This window comes from Bos indicus, chromosome 16 (genome assembly GCF_029378745.1).
Source record: "Bos indicus isolate NIAB-ARS_2022 breed Sahiwal x Tharparkar chromosome 16, NIAB-ARS_B.indTharparkar_mat_pri_1.0, whole genome shotgun sequence".
NCBI classification, from domain to species: domain Eukaryota; kingdom Metazoa; phylum Chordata; class Mammalia; order Artiodactyla; family Bovidae; genus Bos; species Bos indicus.
The window spans coordinates 79908888-79921887 of NC_091775.1; the positions used below are offsets into that span (position 1 = coordinate 79908888).

Consider the following 13000-nt stretch of genomic DNA (forward strand, 5'->3'; position numbering starts at 1 on the left):
CCACAATGTGATGACCATCTATATACATTTTGGTCTTGTTTGGGCAGTAATATACTGGAATCTGTAATATTTAAAAATATTAAGCTTAATTCCTGATTACCATACAATAAATACTGATGATGAATGTGTCTCATTCAGTGAGGGATAGCAAACGCTCTTTTCCACAGTCACTGAATGCCGCAGGACTGCTTCAGCATCACCTACGGAGCAGGGGACACGGCAGGCCCAAGAGCAGGTGGCGGTCCTCAGTCTGAGGTGGCAACAATGTAACTGTGACTAAAATTAAGAGCAGCACTGAGCATCACCATCTCCAACTTACAAAAGCAGGTTTGCCTCTGAGAGCCTCTGTAACAGGAGAACGCTCCCTTTAGTTTTATTACAAAAGGCAACTTTAAGTAAGCAATGCGCAACTATCAAAATGTCTTTAAAAAAAATTACCCCTAATTTAAAATCAAGTGATGCTATATTTCTAACAGAAAAAAATGACTAAAACTTATATTATTTATGGATTAATAAGTTTCAGCTAACCAAGATGTTTGATAGAAAAAAAATGACAGGAAAATCACAGAATTTTTAAGATACCCACTTCCAAAGTGCAAACCAAGTTTATGATTTCTTGGTTCTAATCAAATACCCAATAGTGATTATTCCTAAAAGATAATTCGCTTCACATGTTACTCTCTTCGGTGTTTAACTTTTACCTTCCAACAGAAATTTCTAGAAATGCACTGCAATTTTATCAAGTGAGAACTTTCAGTTTTCTTCAAGATCTTTAACTCACATTTTACCATCAGCCTGACTGGTGCCACCCAACACCTGCGGGTCCCCCAAAAGGTCTCAAGTGGATGTTCTTGAAACACAGGCAGAAACCGTACGTGAACAAAGAATTTCAAACACAGGTGAAGCTCAATTTTCTAGGCATGTTGACCAGAATTTTTTCCAAAGCCCAAGTCAAGCTGGGTTCAGGTAGGCAGTGGTTGCTCCCTCTTGACAGGCTAAACTTTCTTCCCCTGTCTTCAGAATCTCAAGAGCTCTGAATATATTAATCTTATTTATTGCTGAGCTACGTACCCACCATCTGTTCTTACTGGTATTTCATCAGAAAATTCTTTCTTTAAGGAATATATTCAGCCCTAGTAATTTGTGTCCTGAATATTTTGTTGGGCAAGGAGTACTGAGGATAAATTTGAGTACCTAAATAACTGTTTACACCTGGCTTTTAAACAAAATCATTAGCTGAAACATGAAAGAAAATTCTACAAATATTTTAAATTTCTTTTCTCACATTCAGTTGCCAAGATTCCAACTGATATTTCAGTACTGAACGTTTTTAACGAACAGTACTTTCAGGCCATTCAAAATGTTTTTGTATTTTAGTTCCAGATGGAGTACTGGTTCAGCTGGGTGGACTGACTGAATATAATCCAGAGGGATCATTGCTTGTTAAATTATAAAACACGCATACAACCTGTCCTCCTTTTCACACGTCATTTACACCAGCATCATCGGCAAAAATACTATTATGTCATTAATAGTCCTCTCCTCTTCTTGCCAAACACCAATTTCAGAGGTTTAGTAAAACTCAGAGTGAACAAAATGAAAGGCTGTGATTTTCTTATTCATTCTATCAGTCTTCTATAGAAAATTTCCCCCAATCTTATTTTGTCTCCACCGTGCACTCCTGTGTCTCCCCGGCAGGAACCCACAGGAACCCACGTCAGCTTGGCACCACTGCCAGTCTTCCCAAGCTGTCTCACTCAGCCCTTCAGGACCCTTCAACGATACAACCAGAGGAAACGCCCTTTAATACCAACCTCCCGGATCCCTCTTCCCTCTACACCTACAGTCCTTCCTTCCTTTTCAAAGACGAATCTGCCATAACAGTTCTAATACTCTGAACATGTTCTGTTCAACGTTTATAGGTTTTTTATATTCACATAAATCCTTACGTTTATGTGAATATAAAATAGGTTTTTTATATTCACATAAATTCTCAGAGTAAACTATGTTAAATCTAGTCATAGCCTGATTATTTTCCTTACTAATTAAGCAATTTAAAACGTTAGCGAGAAATGGGCTCAGATTTTTCTAAACCTTAAAAGATCAGCTAAATTACCGACACCTCTAAGAAAAACACACAGCTAACTATTCCAAATGTGACTGAGTATAGAAACACCTACAATATCTTAGTGGACTTCATTAAAAACAAGCTAAACGTCTATAACTTCTGCAGGACTGTCTCCCGAATCCAGAGAAATAGAATTCCACAGTAACTTACCTCACAAACACAACCCTCAACAGTATTAACCCCATTTAAAGATGTTCACTGAAGGTCTACTTACAGCAAAAGTGGAAAGTACTGCAAGATCAAGGTTTTTTTAATGTAATCACTAACAGGCACTTTTACTGTTTGGGCCCCTAAGTAAGAGAGGGCACCTTCAGAAAGGATTTTTCCAGTCCTGCTCTCAAGGTCAAGGCTGTCTACCAGAGTCCCAGAAGGATACCCATTTACAGCTCTCACCACCCTCCATAAAGAAGGAACTCTCAAATGTTTGCACTTGGCTTTCTTGTAGGAAGAGCCTAGTTTATGCACAACCAAACATAAAACAGTTATACTGCTGATCCTGTCACTCAATTTTGCAATCCACTCCTTAAAGAAAAAAAAAAAACAATCTAAAGTATCACTTTCAGACTTAAAAAATCTGCATCCCCAAAATCAAAACTTGAGTTCCCAACTAAAATTAACTTTCCAATAGATAATGCTTTAAAACAAGATTCTTATTCAAATTAGAAAGAACGGATGAGCCATCACAAGTTAAAATTAAACATTTTGCAATGCAAACCTTAAAAAATAATTAGGGAGTTCCCAACTTTTTACAATCACACTTTTCCACTGTCATAACCAAGTGCGCCTTTATATACTGTACTTGTCATTTTTTCTTTCTTTTGTGGGTTGGGAAGGGCAACTCAAGAGCTTTTGTCTTAATCCCTAAATTCTGTGCATATTCACTTCATCACATGTAACAGTAATTTTGACTCGAATCGTTTTGATGAGAAAGTCACTTAAAATTCTCACCAACCAATGGAAGCTATGTGACTTTGAGTTACTAAAGCAAAGATAACAATATATAAACACAAAGATTAGCCATCTTTTTCCTAGTTGGGAATGTAAACAGAAGTTCACCACGGTTGTCTGTTATTTATTAATTGCTCCACAATGAACTACAGTTCATACCAAAGTACCCAAGGAAGCCTAAACTGAAAAATCACAAAAGAACTGTTTTCCCATCACAGAGCTCCTTTACCCTCTGATCACTTACCCTCCAGGACCCCCAACAGTACTGGGCTGTTTTACAATCCCTACTTCCCCTTCAAATCCTGTTCCCTCTGGCCTCCATTCTAAGAGATCCCTACCTCTCTCCCTGAACACACCACCTCTCCCCACTTCTCCGAAACAGGCAGCACATTTTCCCCTGTGGAGTGTAAGGTCCGAATCATTACATTTTTCTGTGGCTATTCATCTACATTTCCCAAGAAGATACCTATTTCAACACAAAACATGCTTTATTTACAAGGCTTTTATCTTGCACAGTGTATTTCAACCCAGCTAGTCACTCAGGCTACCTGAGGTACAGGCTTCGTGTTATTAAAAACTCACAATTATTCCTTCCAGACAAACAGGCTGTGGGCTTTCATTCTGGCCAATACACTTATGCAGGAAGCTACTTCCGTGCAAGTGAAGAACCACAGTAGTTGACTGTAGTTATTATGCGCTGTTAACACATTTCTTTGTTGATGGAAAAGACTGAACTATTGTCTAGCCTAGCATCTCGACAGTACTTATTATCAGATGAGAAACTGCAAAGAATTATCAATTCTATTCATTATTTGACCAGCTTACCATAAAACTCTATAGCTTTATGTAACCTGAATGTATTCCATAAATGCTAACAGATAAAAGAAATTTTAATACTGAAAACCACTGTTCCATGCTTTTTAAGTATTGCCTATGTTATTTATACGACAAAAGTTCAATGTTTAAACAGCCTTCTAAAGAAAGGACCCTTAACCTGAACTTTTTTTACCATTACCAGGTTTTGGTGGGGGGGAGTTCTTGTGAGCCTATGTGATGGGCTTGTAAATTTTCATGTGCAAATATATTTCTGCTAATGCAGGGGGCGGGGAGACATCCACTCCATAATGAGCTGCCCAGAGTCCATGACCCTAGAAATGCAATGCAACTCTTCCCAAAGGTTCACAAAGAATTCAAATAGAATCTGCTTATGTTACACTCACACAGTCAATACTTTTTGAAAAAGGAAGAGAGGTAAAAACAAAGCAGAAATAATCTGAAAAATGCATGCCCTCTTTACGGTAACGATCTCCTTTAAAACCATATAATCTCAGAGAATTTGGGGGCTTTTGTAGATCTTTTTTTTTTTTTTGATCAAGGGTTAAGGACATAAGAATTCCCAGATGCTGTCTTCATGCTAATGTGCATTTTAAGGAATAAATTATCAAGGAGATAGAGAAATAACAAGTGGAAACTGAAACAACACCGTTGCTCAAAATCTATCAGAAACCGTCTATCGCACTTAGAAGGCACAGCAGGCTGGAGGAGCCCCTCAGAACTGTCCTCGTGAACACCAGACGGCCAACATCCGTGGGCCAGAGCCACGCCGCCTCCCTCGACAACGCGAGGCTGGCAGCAGAGCGCTGACGGAGGAGCCTCGCGTCACATCCCAGAGACGAGCTCCTGTCGTCGCGTCTCAGAGCACACAGGGACCGTGGCACTGTGAAACGGCAGTCTTCAGGCGCAGCTCACTAAAAATGGAGCTCTTTAGTCCAGCAGTCAATTCTTTTCTGAGCGAAATTCTCCAGTTCAGCAAGAACTTAGGAATTCGGAAGCTAAGAACTGTGTGGCCTCAGGAGGCTGGACTGCTCAAACTCACGCAGTTCAGGCTTGAACGCTACTAATGACAAGTGACTACAAAACCAGACACCAGAGGTGAACCAAAAGCTATGCCTCTCTCGTCTGATGAGTGTAATACAGAAAAACTATCTGAGGTAGAAATATTTGTAAACTGCAATTTTAAAAAAAACTTGTACAGATTTTTCCCCCACATTTTTTTTGTTTTCATTATTGAATAAGATTACCTTACAAATCACTAACAGACAACTGCCAAATTATGGTAGACCTTATCTTGAATTCACAGCAGCGAAGTCCAAATTCAAAGCATATTTCCCTACTTCATAGCCTAATATGTGAGGAGTAAAATCTTAATTTTAAAATTATCATATTCAGATACAGACATTCCATGCAAAGGATAAAAAGGGGGGAGGGTCAGTAGATGAACAAAATTAATGCTAAGGTTAATTAATGTTACGGTTAATCTAGAACAGAGAAATAAGTCACCGGTGCAGAAGACATCATGAGTTGGATTTTAACGCAGCATCAGTGAGATTTCACTTAGTGCTCTTGTTCAAGAAAACGACCAAATCTAGGGAATAATCTTGGCAAAGAGAAAACAAATTTACTTTCCCTAATTAAATGGCTCCATGAGTAGACAGCCTCTCTACAGAGAAATCCACGTTTACGCTTAACATGAATGTATCATTTGTCTACATAGTATGATATACGAAAAAAGCAAAGCCTCAAACACCTATTCTACCCTCTAAATTTCAAAGCATAATTTTTCTCACAGATTTTACACACACATACAATTCTTCCCCTTTATCTTTAAAACTTAACATACATACTAACTTTCAAACCTTTTCTGCATCCTCAGTATTTACATGTCTTGGCTCTCTCCCTCTAATATCTATACTCACAACTTCTTGAAACACTGTTAAACTATGATTTAAAAATGTTTTCTTCCCTACTAAAAATGCTCAGGGCCACCTTCGTATCATACTGTTCTTTCATTACAATTTTCTGGGGTTAAAAAGGATGCACCTAGAACCCAGAGATACTGGAATCTGATTTAAAATGAAACCTCAATAAGTAATCTCTCTGGAATAATATTTGGGATGGCTAACCGCATTTCCATGTTCTAACTTCCATACTATTAAGTTTCTATTGTTGCATACGCCTCAATTTGAAGAAAATATTCAACCAATTTTCAAGTAAAATAAAACCTAGAAAACATAAAACACTCAAGTTAAAAACACAGACATAAAATCCCAGTCCCTAAACTGCAGGTTGTATTACTGACGTAAGTATTTTATGAGATGTATTTAAAATAAAAACCTGAAAAATGTGGCTGGATATTAAGTGATATCTCCTTTCTTCGATTTTGTGATTAACAGGTCTTTTATTGGTAGTAAACTAGAGCAAACAATCAGAATAGTACAATGCAGTATTCAGTACACACAATAAAAGTTAAAGGAATTCAAAACCTGTATAAAACAAAACACTGGAGAAAAAAATCATACAGCTCAAGAGATACAGTGGGAAAGGTCCTCTCCATCCTGACTGCAGCTTGTACTCTGCGCCCAACAGGACTGACAGCACTCACCAAGATAACACAGACTTTTAGTGCTGAGTGTATTTAAGAGGATTAAACACGTTTTCTAAGAATCTTGCAATGACAAATAAGTGACACTTTCGCTGGTAAAGCAGACCTTTAAAAGAGGAAAGTGGGGATAGGAAATTAACTATTTTGTAACCATTTTAAATAATTTCTCATTTTCCAAACACTGCTTTCATAACAGAAGTGTTTTACACTTGCACAATATTAATTACTTTATTATACATGGAAGCCTGTGTTAGGCTCATTACACAATAAGACTGCAAACAGCCAGTGGTACTTTTCTGACGTCAGAAGAGTACATAAGACTGAAACATCACGAAAAGTACATAAAAAACTCATCAGCATAAACATCAAAGTACATTAAAAATATAATCAGGAAAAAAATACAATTGCTAAAAAGTGGTTTAGAGCAGAGCCACTGTCTACCAGTGGCCTCAAATGGCAATTAGCGTTCAAAGCAAGTTTGGATGACTTTACAGGACCCTTCTACAATACTGACTAACGCACCCTTTTAACATGTACATTACACAGGCTGCAATTTCACAAAGAGGTGCTGATGTCATTACTTACTAAAGGAGATACTTTAACCCTCACACTGGCTCTGTCACCAGCTGGAATTACCACCTTATTAATATCCACAGCTCCGAGTATGTGGGGCTTTATTATACATGGACATCTGTGTGGGCTGTTTTTTAAAAAGGGGGATGGGGGTGTTTGACCTATCGTTTGGTGTTTGGATGCCATAAGGCATAGGAAATGCACGACGAATCATGCATTGGAATGTGAATCATTCTAGAATTAAAACTGTTCAGACAGGGAGCAGAGGGAACCAGGAAGGCCTAGAACTCTTAAGAGAGGACAGGTTAAGAACCAAAATAACAAACTCCCCCAGAGTGTGGGTGACATGTAATAACAGAGACAGAGAACAATGTTTTTAGGCCATGTATAAATACCACACACCCCAAACCTCAAAGAATTATGTAATTCCAACTTGGGTTCTAATACTGGAACCAACCAACCACGTGGGTTTTAACACTGTGCCCATCAGCTCTGGATGGAGTCACAGTCTTCTTACTGTGACTGGGATAAGGAGAGGGTGCTTTTTCTTTTCCTTCTCTTATTAAAGCTATCATTCCAGGCTTTGATCAAAGATCCAAGAATATTTGTTCTACCAGGCTGGAATGAATGTGGTTTGGAAGATCAGAGTACATTTAAAAGCTGCAACAAAATATAGGTAGCCAACATCTCAGAATTTTGGATCAGCCCAGATGGAGACAGCAAATTGAAATGTTTTCGATCCCTTAAATGATGAAACGTGTATCACATCAGCCCAGATAGAGCAATTTGAAATGTTTTCGATCCCTTACTTATGTGATGAAATGTATTATCATACTATCTGTAAATTGGATATTCCATTACAGTGATAACGTACAGAATTCCCATGCGTTATTACACTTTCCTGAGAGTAAAGCAATTAGAATAACCTTAATCCTAGCAACAAAGTTTTTTTTTTGTGGTTTTTTGTTTTGTTTTGTTTTTTTGTATGATTTTTTTTTTTTTTTTTGCATTTAAAACTTTTGGGCTATTCCCTGACAATCTATACATGTAAATTTGATTGCTAAACATTGTCACTTCGAATGTCAAACTATTTTAATCTATTGATTTTGATTAAAAATCATAATACAAACAGAGCTAAAATCACGCTAACAAAATAAACTAAATATGAAAAGTTGCATTGAAAGGGCATTACATTATTCTTAATAGGATCGTGTAGAAACATTCCAATGGCAGTGTTCTCAAAATAAAACAAAATTACATTAGAAGACCTCCAGCCTGGTCACTCCTGGGACCTTACCTGTAACTCTGGCTGGTGGGGGTCTTTACTCTGGTACTACATGGCTCACTAACATCAGACATCATGTTTGTATACCCTGAGAAATCTGACACTGAAGTCCTTGCTCTATGGTCCACTTCTCCATTAGAGTTAGTGATAAAGGTCATTGGCACCCTGCTGCCCGACTTGAACTGAGAACCAAACGCTTGTGCGAAGTTCTCGATCTGGTACGTTGTTCTAGGCTCTACGTCTTTCTGAGGATCTATCTGGCTAGCTAACTCCTGAGATGGAATCTGAAAGCTTGTTGAGGACTCTAAGTTTTTCTGCTGTTCCTTCTGGCTAGTCAGTTTCTGAGATGAAGACTGGAAGGCTGACGACGTCTCTAAATTCTTCTGAGAATCTATCAGGTCGTCCAGCTCCTGGGAAGGTGTCAACTGCTGATGTGTGGCATCCAAAGCGGATAAATAAAGACCTGGCTGAGACCCAAACAACATCCCAAAAGGAGGCTTTGGCAATGAAGATGGCAACACTGAGGTAACAGACTGGCCGAAACCACACTCCAAAGGAGACGTAGTGTATATCTGTTTTTCTGGGAATAAAGTGTGGTTGTGGAGAGGTGAAGACAGGCTGACAAACTGGAAACCGTGTCCCAGAGTAAAACCTGCATTCGTGGATTTTTCAAAAGCCTGTTGGAGGTATTTGGAGTATTCTTGCAACATGCTCGCCTTGTCATTTGAAGGAGTTTGGGTGCCAGGGCTCAAATTTTCCTCTTGAACCAGTTCCGAGTGTTCTCCTGAGGCGTGCAGATCCACTCGTGGCTCCGCTATGCTGAAGGGGTCCTCCTTCTGGCTCTCCGACTTGTTGGAGTACTGATCCAAAATACTCTGTAAAACCTCGTCAGGAATTCCTGACTTGTCATGACAAGACTTAATCTCCGCGTTCAGGGCGGAGGAGTCAATAAGGGACAACGGGGCCTCACTGTCCAGAACACCGACGCCCGCGGACTGAATGACGGACTGCGGGGACACCATGTGCCCCACGCTCACAGAAAAGGCACTGTTGCTGCTGGCGGTTGGCAGGTATCTTCTTTTCTTTGAGAACTGCATGGCATCATCGTAGTTACTGCTTATCTGACCTTGTTTGCCACCTGTACTCTGGAGGAGACTAATGGTCTCCACGCTACTGTTTGACACGATGCCAAGGGAGCCGCTGGGTTTCCCGGACAAGGACTTCTGCCCAACCAGGTCTGGTAACGGTGACACAAAATTCAGGTAGCTTTTATCGGTGCTCTTCCTGCTTCCTTTCTTGAAGATCAGTTTTGGCACCCTCTTCTGGAGCTCGTCTATGTCAGGGCCAACGATGCCTCCACTGGAAGGCACGGCAGGCATTTCTACGGAGTAACTCTGCGTGTTCATACTGGTGGACAGGTGGGATTCATTCGCTTTCCCCGCCTTGGGCTCCTTGCTCTCAACCGCGAGGCTCTTGGACTTCGCTTTTCTCCTCGAAGAACTGGTATTTCCCTGAGACAACACAGCCAGGTTACCCACGCCGCTGTGGCTGCCGGAGGACCCAGGTTCCGCGCCGGGCGCCCCCTTGCCCAGGGCCTCCCCGCACGTGCGCCTGTGCTTCAGCAGCCGGTCAGTCCTGGAGAAGTACTGCTGGCAAGTGTCGCATCTGTATGGCTTTTCTCCGCTGTGCGTGCGCTTGTGCCTCTCCATGTGGTACTTCTGGATGAACTTCATGCTGCACTGGTCGCAGCCGAAGGGCTTCTCGCGGCTGTGGATCTTCTCGTGCCGCTGCAGCAGGTACTTCTGGATGAAGCCCATGCTGCACTGGCCGCACTGGAAGGGCCGCTCGCCCGTGTGGATGAGGACGTGCCGGCGCAGGTGGTAGGAGCTGCGGAACGCCGCGCTGCAGTGGTCGCAGACGTGGGGCTTCTGGCTCGGGGACAGCACGGAGCCCTCCCCGTCCCCCGCCGGCGGCGGCTTGGAAGAGGCGCCCGGCTTCCTCTTGGCTTTGATTCCCTGAGATTCTGGCTTTGGCCTCTTGGCCTTCTTGACGCTCGCGTCCGGCTTGGGCTCCTCGGGGCCGCGGGGGTCGTCAGTCCGGCCGAGCAGCACGTCGCGCGGGTGCGGGTGCTGGTGCGGGGCGGGCGGCGGCGGGTGCAGGGCGCTCAGGTCCTGGATGACGCCCGCGCCGCCCCCGTCCCCGCCGCCCAGCCCCGGCGCCCGCTCGTCGGCCCCCGCGAACAGCCCCCCGTAGTGGGGGTGGGGGGCGCCCGGCGGCTCGTCGGGGTCGGCCGGCTTCTCCTGCTTGATGCTGACCAGCGACTGCAGGAAGCCCCAGGGGGTCCGCTGCGCCGGGAAGGCCGCGCCGGGCGCCGCCGGCTCCTTCTTGAAAGTCACGTCCGGGGCGGGCGCCGGGGGGGGCTCGGCGGCCGGGGCCGCGGCCGGGGCGGCGGCCAGCACGCACTGCGGGGGAGGGGCGGCCGCGCCCGCCGGCCGCGCGAAGCTGGCGACCGGGGGCAGCCGGTGGTTGAACATCACCATGCCCGGCGGGAAGCTAGGCTCCATCTCCGCCCGCCCGCCGCTGCCCGCGCCGCCGCCGCCGCCGCTCAGGAACGCGCTGCCGACTTTCATGCCCCGGAGCAGGCCTGGCTGAGGAGAGGAGAGAGGAGTGGGCCGGCCGCCGGCCGCGGCGCCCCCGCCCGCCCGCCGCCGCCGCCACCCGCGCCCCCGGCCCGCGCCCGCCCGCCCGCCGCCGCCGCCGCCGCCGCCGCCCGCGCCCGCGCCCCGCACTTACGGGTCCCGCCGCCGCCGCCGCCGCCTCCGGTTAATAAAAATAACGCCGTCCTCTCCACAATGGAATTAAAAGCCTGCGCGGCACTGCGCAGCCGCGGCGCGGAGCCTGCCGGGAGCTCGGCGACCCGGCCCGAGGGCCGCGGCGCCGGCCAACGCGCCTGCGCGGCGGCTTCCGCCCGGCCGTCTGTCAATCACGCGGGCGGTTGGGCGGAGGGAGCCCCCCGGGAGGGGAGGCCCGGGGCGGCCTGGTGCGATTGGTGGGGACGCGCGCGCCGGGAGGGCTGCGGGCTGTACGGCTGCGCGGCGGCGGCGGAAGGCCTGAGGGACGCGAAGCTGCGCGCGGCGGGGTCGGCCTCTCCTGTCTCTGCGGCTTGCGGGCCGGCTGTCGCACCCGAATCCCGGCACGGACCCGGGGGAAGCTCGGGCGCCGTGGCTTCTGCCCGCTTTGCAGGGGGCGTCCAGTGCTCGGGGTTTGAGACGGGGCGCTTATGGCGCCTCTCCTGGGCTGGCACACTCTTTAATAATGGGCGCGGACCCTCTGCATTTGTGGGAGGGGCCCGCTTTGAAACCGCAGCGGAGAGAGGTACAGTTGAAAAAAGGAAAAAAAACAAACATTGTCTTACTGCCAACCTACCTGAAGGCTACGGGAAGAGGAGACCGCGTGTAATCCAGGTGCGGCAACCCTGTAAAGCACGCCCACACACATACTTCATCATCATCAGATGTTTTTTAAATGCCCGCATACCTTCGCAGTCTGTCTAATGAGTCTGCCGGCCCTGTTGTGTTGCTGCCTGGCGGTCTGTGTTATTTACGAAAAATGGACCGCCAGGCCCCTCTAAGAGCCCTCCTCCGATCCACTCTCCCTTCTATAGGATACGGAGAAACGCGGGCAAAATCACTATAATTTGTTTTCTTAAGAGAAAGTCACAAAGCAAAATCATGAAATCACTGATCAACAAAAATCGAACAAATATATATTCATTGCTTAATGTACACACAAGGAAGGCACCCACTTTCATGTTAAGCACGTAGAAACTTAAGACAGCAACTTTTCTAACCAAGACTGTATGTAAATCCCAGACTTTTTTTTTTTTTCAGATAAAAACCAGCCTTATGACAATAATTTCTTTGCATGGCACATTTTAATAATGAAATTACAAGTCCGTTGCTTCACTAGTCCATTGAAATTACTAGTCCATTGCTGGTATTTCTAGCCAAATAACTTCTCATGGTTAAATAAGAAATGACGTCTCATTGAAATTTCCCAACTGGAAACTTAAAAATTATTATTTTATCCTTATGGCATCCGGTCCCATTACTTCAAGGCAAATAGAAGGGGAAAAGTGGAAACAGTGACAGATTTTATTTTCTTGGGCTTCAAAATCGATGCAGACAGTGACTGCAGCCATGAAATTAAAAGTTGCTTACTACTTGGAAGGAAAATTAGGAGAAGGCAGTGGCAACCCTCTCCAGTACTGTTGCCTGGAAAATCCCATGGACCGCGGAGCCTGGTAGGCTGCAGTCCATGGGATCACTAGGAGTCTTACACGACTGAGCGCCTTCTCTTTCACTTTTCACTTTCATGCATTGGAGAAGGAAATGGCAACCCACTCCAGTGTTCTTGCCTGGAGAATCCCAGGGACGGCGGAGCCTGGCAGGCTGCCGTCTCTGGGGTCACACAGGGTCGGACACAACTGAAGTGACTTAGCAGCAGCAGCAGACAGCAAAAGAGCAGAGACAACACTTTGCCAACAAAGGTCCATATGGTCAAAGCTATGGTTTTTCCAGTGGTCATGTATGGATGTGAGAGTTGGACCATAAAGAAAGCTGAG

The 13000-nt window shown here is 44.9% G+C and overlaps 2 protein-coding genes across 3 annotated transcripts in view; one reads left to right on the forward strand and one right to left on the reverse strand.

Moving 5' to 3' along the window:
• Positions 1–6294: 6294 nt before the first annotated feature.
• ZNF281 (zinc finger protein 281) lies at positions 6295–11266 on the reverse strand. Of its 2 annotated transcripts, none has more exons than XM_070768739.1 (2): positions 11170–11266; positions 6295–11024 (listed from the first exon to the last, which is right to left on the reverse strand). In XM_070768739.1, the coding sequence occupies exon 2, from the start codon at positions 11004–11006 to the stop codon at positions 8385–8387; it is 2622 nt and encodes an 873-aa protein (XP_070624840.1). In that variant the 5' UTR covers positions 11007–11024; positions 11170–11266; the 3' UTR covers positions 6295–8384. The 2 variants fall into 2 exon arrangements, with proteins under 2 accessions (XP_070624840.1, XP_070624841.1); XM_070768740.1 differs by having other exon boundaries at positions 6295–11020; positions 11170–11257.
• Positions 11171–13000, forward strand: part of LOC139176464 (uncharacterized) — a 38802-nt gene continuing 36972 nt past the window's right edge. Inside the window, exon 1 of the mRNA XM_070768741.1 lies at positions 11171–11840. Coding sequence (XP_070624842.1) covers positions 11229–11840 — 612 coding nt within the window. The 5' untranslated portion in view covers positions 11171–11228. The remainder of the gene's footprint in view (positions 11841–13000) is intronic.

Coding starts and splice junctions, on each gene's coding strand:
- ZNF281 (XM_070768739.1), bottom strand. CDS start 11,006: ATGAAAGTCGGCAGCGCGTTCCTGAGCGGCGGCGGCGGCGGCGCGGGC.